The 8,890-nt window shown below is 47.5% G+C and overlaps 1 protein-coding gene across 1 annotated transcript; it reads left to right on the top strand.

The window, feature by feature from the left end:
* Positions 1-6,840: 6,840 nt before the first annotated feature.
* On the top strand, positions 6,841-7,752 carry LOC140679485 (uncharacterized). The gene is made up of 2 exons (XM_072914952.1): positions 6,841-7,438; positions 7,521-7,752. Exons 1-2 carry the CDS (start codon positions 6,841-6,843, stop codon positions 7,616-7,618), a joined length of 696 nt encoding a protein of 231 aa, XP_072771053.1. The 3' UTR covers positions 7,619-7,752.
* The last annotated feature ends 1,138 nt before the right edge of the window (positions 7,753-8,890 follow it).

Raw genomic sequence — 8,890 nt, 5'->3', positions numbered from 1 at the left:
CACCTAAAACAAAATTCACCAGCCACTACTGATTATGATGCATTCTCATTTTAGGCAAAGTATAAGACAATACTTTCTTAACAGTATAATTGTAACCAGGAATCAGTCTTCAAGTAACAATATTCAAATACTAACATTGTTGGGTTAAACAGAATTTGGTTTTATTCTGAATCCAGTGAAACAGATTGGTGGTTTTAGCTGATATGAAGACTTTCAGGTGTTTATATATGTTTAAGTATTTGGCAGACGCTTTTATCCAAAGCGACTTACATAAAATAATACATATAAAACAATCACTGCAAACATTATCATTTAAGGGAAGAATGTAATAGAAAATATCAATACAAAGTGTCAAGACAGAATAAACTCTCTGCTGCTGAAGCAACAGAGATACAGTCTATAGGTCCCTAAGATATATAGATATCTAATGTATTCATACATTGTTTATGTAGGATACACGCATATGTATATATAACCTAATCATATTGTTTCTTCAACTTAAAAATAGTTTACCGTTTTTTTTCCCCTTCTCTGAGATTATATTCCCAGTTTTGATCTCGGACGTCTGGTCACTTATAGCATATAAGAATATTATATTACTGTTAAGCAAACTATGAATAATAAAACACGCCAAAACATGTGTCTGTTACACACGTATGACAAAAAAGCGCGTGAAAATCAGTGGTATTCAGTGAGGTAAAATGAATTAAATGCGCTGACAGTTCATTGCTCCTGCCAAATGAATTGCACTGAGTGGAGCGGATCACCACTCCAAGATGGCGGCCCCGCGCCTCGTCTGCGCCAGTAGGCAGTAGCGCTCTATGCTGCGTCTACTTATAAGATGTCTATGGTTATAACGTTAGCAGTGAGTTTGCAGCCTCACTGATTTAACTACACAGCAAATAAAAGTCACGTTACTTAGCCAATAAACGTTATCTTACATTCAAAACTTACCCTTCTTTGTGCAACTTCAAATGTCGAACGAAGTTGGAAGTTGTTGCGTCTCCGTCTGTAATATTCGAACTGCGTGATTTGCATACGGCAATTCGTTTTTTGTTGACCAAGTCGTAGTTTTTATACCCGAACGAAACCAACGTTAACATAATTGTTTATCACTGGCACGTTGTTGGACCAACTCTTGTTCATTGGTTGTCCTGCAATTTGATTGGATGAATGCTGTGTGAGGAAAACAACGTAGTTCTAATTTGATTGGCTGTTGTACTGACAGCACACCAGCTGACAGGAATAACACGCTGATAGACAGACGAAGAAAATGAAAAATACGGAGCGCTCCCAAATAACTTTTTAAGCTTTGGATTTTGGGGAAAGTGGCAAGTCATGTCAAGTCAAAAGGCTCAAGTCCAAGTGAAGTCACAAGTCATTGATGTTAAAGTCTAAGTCGAGTTGCAAGTCTCTTTACATTTTGTCAAGTCGAGTCTAAAGTCATCAAATTCATGACTCGAGTCTGACTCGAGTCCAGGTCATGTGACTCGAGTCCACACCTCTGGTAAATGGTAAATAAAAAGAGAATACAACAAATCCTTTTCAACTTGTATATTCAATTGAATAGACTGCAAAGACAAGATATGTCATGTTCACACTCAGAAACTTCTTCTTTTATGTGCAAATAATCATGAACTTAGAATTTAATGGCAGCAACACATTGCAAAAAAGTTGTCAGAGGGGCATTTTTACCACTGTGTTACATGGCCTTTCCTTTTAACAACACTCAGTAAAGGTTTGGGAACTGAGAAGACACATTTTTGAAGTGGAATTATTTCCCATTCTTGCTTGATGTACAGCTTAAGTTGTTCAACAGTCTCCCTTCTCATATTTTAGCCTTCACACATTTTCAATGTCTGGACTACAAGCAGGCCAGTCTAGTACCCGCACTCTTTTACTATGAAGACACACTGTTATAACACGTGGCTTTGCATTGTCTTGCCCAAATAAGCAGGGGCGTCCATGATAACATTGTTTGGATGGCAACATTTGTTACTCCAAAACCTGTATGTACCTTTCAGCATTAATGGTGCCTTCACAGATGTGTAAGTTACCCATGCCTTGTGCACTAATACACCCCCATACCATCACACATGCTGCCTTTTACACTTTGCGCCTAGAACAATCCGGATGGTTCTTTTCCTCTTTGGTCCGGAGGTCACAAAATCCACAGTTTCCAAAAACTATTTGAAATGTGGACTCATCAGACCACAAAACACTTGTATACTTTGCATCAGTCCATCTTAGATGAACTCAGGCCCAGTGAAGCCGGCTGCGTTTCTGGGTGTTGTTGATAAATGGCTTTGGCTTTGCAGAGTAGAGTTTTAACTTGCACATACAGATGTAGCAACAAACTGTAGTTACTGACAGTGGTTTTCTGAAGTGTTCCTGAGCCCATGCGGTGATATCCTTTACACACTGATGTCACTTTTTGATGCAGTACTGCCTGAGGGATCGAAGGTCCATAATATCATGGCTTACGTGCAGTGATTTCTCCAGATTCTCTGAACCTTTTGATGATATTACGGAGCGTAGATGGTGAAATCCCTAAATTCCTTGCAATAGCTGGTTGAGAAATGTTGTTCTTAAACAATTTGCTCAGGCATTTGTTGTTTGTGAATGACTGAGCATTTCATGGAATCTACTTTTATCCCCAATCATGGCACCCACCTGTTCCCAATTAGCCTGTTCACCTGAGAGATGTTCCAAATAAGTGTTTGATGGGCATTCCTCAACTTTCTGTTATGGTTGCAGGAGGAGTTGTGACGGCACAGAACCACAAGGGGGTGATGTTGCTCTATGTTTTATTATATATATGTACAATATATATAATAATACACAATACTAAATATAAACTAGAGAATAGAGTGTGAATAATTCAAATGTGTGTGTGAGGCTGTGTGTGTGATTAGCTGTAGTGTTTTACCAAATGAGGAGAAGGAACAAGGCTGGAAGGCAGTCCGTGAGCAGGCGGAGATAGTCAGGGAGAATGGCGAGGCGTCAGAGGTCCGTGTCCAAGCGGAGGTCGAGGATGAAGGGAGGCAGTCCAGTATCCAGAGAGGAACAACAGGGGATCCCAGGAGAACTCGGGAAAGCACTGCGGGAGGACAACACGGACATCAGACACGGAAACAAGGAAGTCACAGGGGGAAAGCGAGTACGCAGGATAGAAGCCAGACAAGGGGTGCCTACTAGGTACAGAAGACTAAGTTCCGGCCAGGATCCTTGTGTCCAGTGGTCTTTTTACAGCTCCCCTTCATCAGTCCCAGGTGTGCAGATTGCTGATCGCCCACAGCCCTTGCCGGCATGTTGGCAAACCCAGCTGCCGGAGAAAAGCGGGTTCGAGCCCGCGCCGTGACACTTTCTCAGTCCTCTTTGCCACTTGTGCCAGCTTTTTTGAAACACGTTGCAGGCATCAAATTCCAAATGAGGTAATATTTGCAAAAAATAACAACGTTTACCAGTTCCAACATTAAGTATCTTGTCTTTGCAGTCAATTGAATATAAGTTGAAAAGGATTTGTTGTATTGTCTTTTTATTTACCATGTACACAACGTGACAACTTCACTGCTTTTGGGGTTTGTACATTAAACAGCAACAATTGAAAATATAGGATATATATAAATATATGTCTAAACTGATGAATAATAACGCAGATTTGTTTTTAAATGTGTGCGTACATATTTTGAGCCTTTTTACAGCAAATCATACATTGGCGTCATGGTGACCACGCCCCTAACCACGCGTATTTTGGGGTAAATCCCCGGACTCATTGTTATCATTTTGTACTGAGACAGAGGTGCATCTTTATTGCTTTTGTCTCTTGCACTTTTGATTCTATAGTCATTTAGTCACAAAAAAAGCCTAAGTAAAAGATGGCTAAAGTCACACGAGGACCTTCCCCCACCCCCCCTCCTTTCTTAGCCTCACCGCCTCCGATATGGTAAAATGTTTCCTGTCTTTCTCTCTCTCGCTTCTGCACAAGTAGGTCAGAGACTCCAGCAGGGCTGAAAGTCTGTTGTGTGCAGAGCAGCTCCTTTAAATAAATCACCGTGCAATCAGCACTCACGTCTGAAGCTGGCAGAGATGGACTGGAGGTGAAGTCAGGTGACTTCAATAGTCAAGCGAGCAGTGCAAAGGGTTAAGCGGACAAGGAATCATCTTTTTGTTCCTTACTTCTTTTGACCTGATTGACAGTTTGGTTTCAACCCTTGTGTTTTGTGTCTGAAGACGTAATACTGCCGGACTTTCCGACAATTATTATTATTGCCACCTAATTTCCCCACTTTAGAGCCATTAGCCGGCCTACTTATGTAATGCAGTAATGGAACACCATCTATTTCCATGTTTATAATTGAGTAGCAGCGCACACGTGTTGTACAAAACCCCAAAAGCAGTGAAGTTGTCACGTTGTGTAAATGGTAAATAAAAAGAGAATATAACAAATCCGTTTCAATTTATAGATATTAATGATATTTCATGTTCACACTGGTAAACTTTGTTATTTTTTGCAAATATTAGCTCATTTGGAATTTGATGCCTGCAACATGTTTAAAAAAAGCTGGCACAAGTGGCAAAAAAGACTGAGAAAGTGGAGGAATGCTCATCAAACTGTTACGGCTCAGGCTCCTGCCAACGCCGCTCATCCGTCTGTGCGCACCTCGGGACACGCCCACGGGTGCGCACATCCAGGGACGCGCCGCGCGCGTCCCCGCCCTGCTGCAGCCACCAGCTGCAATCACTCGCTGGCAATCTGCACACCTGCGACTGATCAGGGCGAGATCAATAAAGGACCAGTGGACCCAAGGATCGTCGCGGGAACTTAGCTTTCTCATGGTGTACCGTAAGCCTTATGCGCTCTTACTATATTCGTGTTTCCTCTCCGTGCCTTGATTTGTCCCTTGTCTTCTCCCGTGTCCCCGCAGTACCCTCCGTCGCCTGCGTCTCAATTTCCCCTGGATCTCCCTCTGGACTCCGACTGCTTCCTTCGTTCCTCGACCTCTTGCTCGCCCCTGGATTCTGACGCCTCGCTCTCGCCCCGGATCAGCTGCCTGCCCCCTGGACTTCCGCGTATCTCGTTCAACACGTTGGTAACACTCACTTCAGTTAAATTCTACACATAGTCTTACACCATTCCCTTTTGTATTCTAGTTCACACTCCATTTCCTTAGTTTAGTAATATTGTTTATTATTATTTATATATATATATATATATGTTGACTATATATATATAATAAATAATTGTATATACCGCCCCCTGGTGTCTGTTTGCCGTCACCCCCTCTCAGTAAACACAACAGTAAGTTCCCGCCAAAATTATTAAAGGACCTGACGGCACAGTTCCTTAGCCCCTCCCCAGTGACTTTAGTTCCGCCCCTGTGAATTTTTTTTTTTTTTTTCTGCCTCTTGCCCCATTCACCATGTCTTTTTCTTTTTTTTCGCTTCAAACCAGAGGATTTGTCTTGTCCTGCCAAGCAGTCTTGGAAAGGCATGTTCAGTAGCGAGATAAGCAAGGAGGAATTTTCTCGTCGCCTGGACACCCTCCTCCCACCCTTAGAGACTCAGTCTACTGGAAGCGTCTGGAATCCGTCTTTGGAGGGGGGGAATGGTACCGACAGCCGTGCTGGTGAGGTAGCACAGCTGCGGCCAGCAAGACCGCTACCATCTATCTTTCAGTTTGCCTGGCCGCACCCACCAACCACGCTACCAGCACTTGTCCCCGAGCTAGCGTCCGAGCTAGCACCTGTCCCTCGGCTAGCGTCCGAGCTAGCACCTGTCCCTCGGCTAGCGTCCGAGCTAGCACCTGTCCCTCGGCTAGCGTCCGAGCTAGCACCTGTCCCTCGGCTAGCGTCCGAGCTAGCACCTGTCCCTCGGCTAGCGTCCGAACTAGTACCTGTCCCTCGGCTAGCGTCCGAACTAGCACCTGTCCCTCGGCTAGCGTCCGAACTAGCACCTGTCCCTCGGCTAGCGTCCGAACTAGCACCTGTCCCTCGGCTAGCGTCCGAGCTAGCACCTGTCCCTCGGCTAGCGTCCGAGCTAGCACCTGTCCCTCGGCTAGCGTCCGAGCTAGCACCTGTCCCTCGGCTAGCGTCCGAGCTAGCACCTGTCCCTCGGCTAGCGTCCGAGCTAGCACCTGTCCCTCGGCTAGCGTCCGAGCTAGCACCTGCCCCTCGGCTAGCGTCCGAGCTAGCACCAGCCCCTCGGCTAGCGTCCGAGCTAGCACCAGCCCCTCGGCTAGCGTCCGAGCTAGCACCAGCCCCTCGGCTAGCGTCCGAGCTAGCACCAGCCCCTCGGCTAGCGTCCGAGCTAGCACCAGCCCCTCGGCTAGCGTCCGAGCTAGCACCAGCCCCTCGGCTAGCGTCCGAGCTAGCACCAGCCCCTCGGCTAGCGTCCGAGCTAGCACCAGCCCCTCGGCTAGCGTCCGAACTAGCACCAGTCCCCAGGCTAGCCTCCGAGCTAGCACCAGTCCCCAGGCTGGCCCCCACGTCTCCACCAGCTCCCAGGCTGGCCCCCACGTGTCCACCAGCTCCCAGGCTGGCCCCCACGTCTCCACCAGCTCCCAGGCTGGCCTCGACCTCAGCACCTCGGCCTGCTCCGCCGACTCCAGCACCTCGGCCTGCTCCGCCGACTCCAGCACCTCGGCCTGCTCCGCCGACTCCAGCACCTCGGCCTGCTCCGCCGACTCCAGCACCTCGGCCTGCTCCGCCGACTCCAGCACCTCGGCCTGCTCCGCCGACTCCAGCACCTCGACCTGTTCCGCCGACTCCAGCACCTCGGCCAGCTCCTCAGCTGCCCTCCTCTCCTCCGGCTTTGACGTCTGTCGCTTCCACGCCGCCGATGACGTCTGCCGCTTCCACGCCGCCGATGACGTCTTCCTCCACGCCTGCCTCGCCCATGATGTCTTCCTCCACGCCGCCGCCGACGTCTGCCGCTTCCACGCCGCCGACGACGTCATATCCTCGTTTCCGGCGAGACGCACCATGGCGCCAATCACGTCCGCCTTCCCGACGGCCAAGATGGTGGCCGTCCCTTGGTCGCCCGCCTCGCCGGCTTCAGCGGCGTTCTTCTCGCCGCCGCCATCAGACTCGTCCTCGGTGGATTCGGGGACACTGGGGCCGGCGACCCACCACCAGTTCTCCCCTCCACCCTCCCTTGTTTCGTGAGTATGTTGGACATCTGGAATCTGTCCATAGGGGGGGGATACTGTTACGGCTCAGGCTCCTGCCAACGCCGCTCATCCGTCTGTGCGCACCTCGGGACACGCCCACGGGTGCGCACATCCAGGGACGCGCCGCGCGCGTCCCCGCCCTGCTGCAGCCACCAGCTGCAATCACTCGCTGGCAATCTGCACACCTGCGACTGATCAGGGCGAGATCAATAAAGGACCAGTGGACCCAAGGATCGTCGCGGGAACTTAGCTTTCTCATGGTGTACCGTAAGCCTTATGCGCTCTTACTATATTCGTGTTTCCTCTCCGTGCCTTGATTTGTCCCTTGTCTTCTCCCGTGTCCCCGCAGTACCCTCCGTCGCCTGCGTCTCAATTTCCCCTGGATCTCCCTCTGGACTCCGACTGCTTCCTTCGTTCCTCGACCTCTTGCTCGCCCCTGGATTCTGACGCCTCGCTCTCGCCCCGGATCAGCTGCCTGCCCCCTGGACTTCCGCGTATCTCGTTCAACACGTTGGTAACACTCACTTCAGTTAAATTCTACACATAGTCTTACACCATTCCCTTTTGTATTCTAGTTCACACTCCATTTCCTTAGTTTAGTAACATTGTTTATTATTATTTATATATATATATATATATGTTGACTATATATATATAATAAATAATTGTATATACCGCCCCCTGGTGTCTGTTTGCCGTCACCCCCTCTCAGTAAACACAACACAAACACTTATTTGGAACATCCCACAGGTGAACAGGCTAATTGGGAACAGGTGGGTGCCATGATTGCGTATAAAAGCATCTTCCATGAAATGCTCAGTCATTCACAAACAAGGACGGGGCAAGGGTCACCACTTTGTCAACAAATGCCTGAGCAAATTGTTTAAGAACAACATTTCTCAACCAGCTATTGCAAGGAATTTAGGGATTTCAGCATCTACGCTCCGTAATATCATCAAAAGGTTCAGAGAATCTAGAGAAATCACTGCACTTCGATCTCTCAGGTGGTACTGCATCAAAAACCGACATCAGTGTGTAAAGGATATCACCACATGGGCTCAGGAACACTTCAGAAAACCACTGTCAGTAACTACAATTGGTCGCTACATCTGTAAGTGCAAGTTAAAACTCTTACTATGCAAAGCCAAAGCCATTTATCAACAACACCCAGAAACTCTGCCAACTTCGTTGGGCCCGAGCTCATCTAAAATGGACTGATGCAAAGTGGAAAAGTTTTCTGTGGTCTGACGAGTCCAAATTTCAAGAATTTTTTTGGAAACTGTGTACATTGTGTCCTCCGGATCGAATAGGAAAAGAACCATCCGGATTGTTCAAAGTTGAAAAAGGCAGCATGTGAGATGGTATGGGGGTGTATTAGTGCCCAAAGCATGGGTAACTTACACATCTGTGAAGGTTCATTAATGCTGAAAGGTACATACAGCTTTTGGAGCAACATATGCTGCCATCCAAGCAACGTTATCATGGACGCCCCTGCTTATTTCAGCAAGACGATGCCAAGCCACGTGTTACATCAACGTGGCTTCATAGTAAAAGAGTGCGGGTACTAGACTGGCCTGCCTGTAGTCCAGACATTGAAAATGTGTGGTGCAATATGAAGGCTAAAATATGAGAAGGGAGACTGTTGAACAACTTAAGCTGTATATCAAGCAAGAATGGGAAAGAATTCCACTTAAAAAATGTGTCTCCTCAGTTCCCAAA

Source organism: Nerophis lumbriciformis, linkage group LG16 (genome assembly GCF_033978685.3).
Source record: "Nerophis lumbriciformis linkage group LG16, RoL_Nlum_v2.1, whole genome shotgun sequence".
In the NCBI taxonomy this organism is placed as follows: Eukaryota; Metazoa; Chordata; class Actinopteri; order Syngnathiformes; family Syngnathidae; genus Nerophis; species Nerophis lumbriciformis.
Note: the sequence above shows the minus strand (reverse complement) of the source record. Positions and strands in the feature narration are given on the sequence as shown.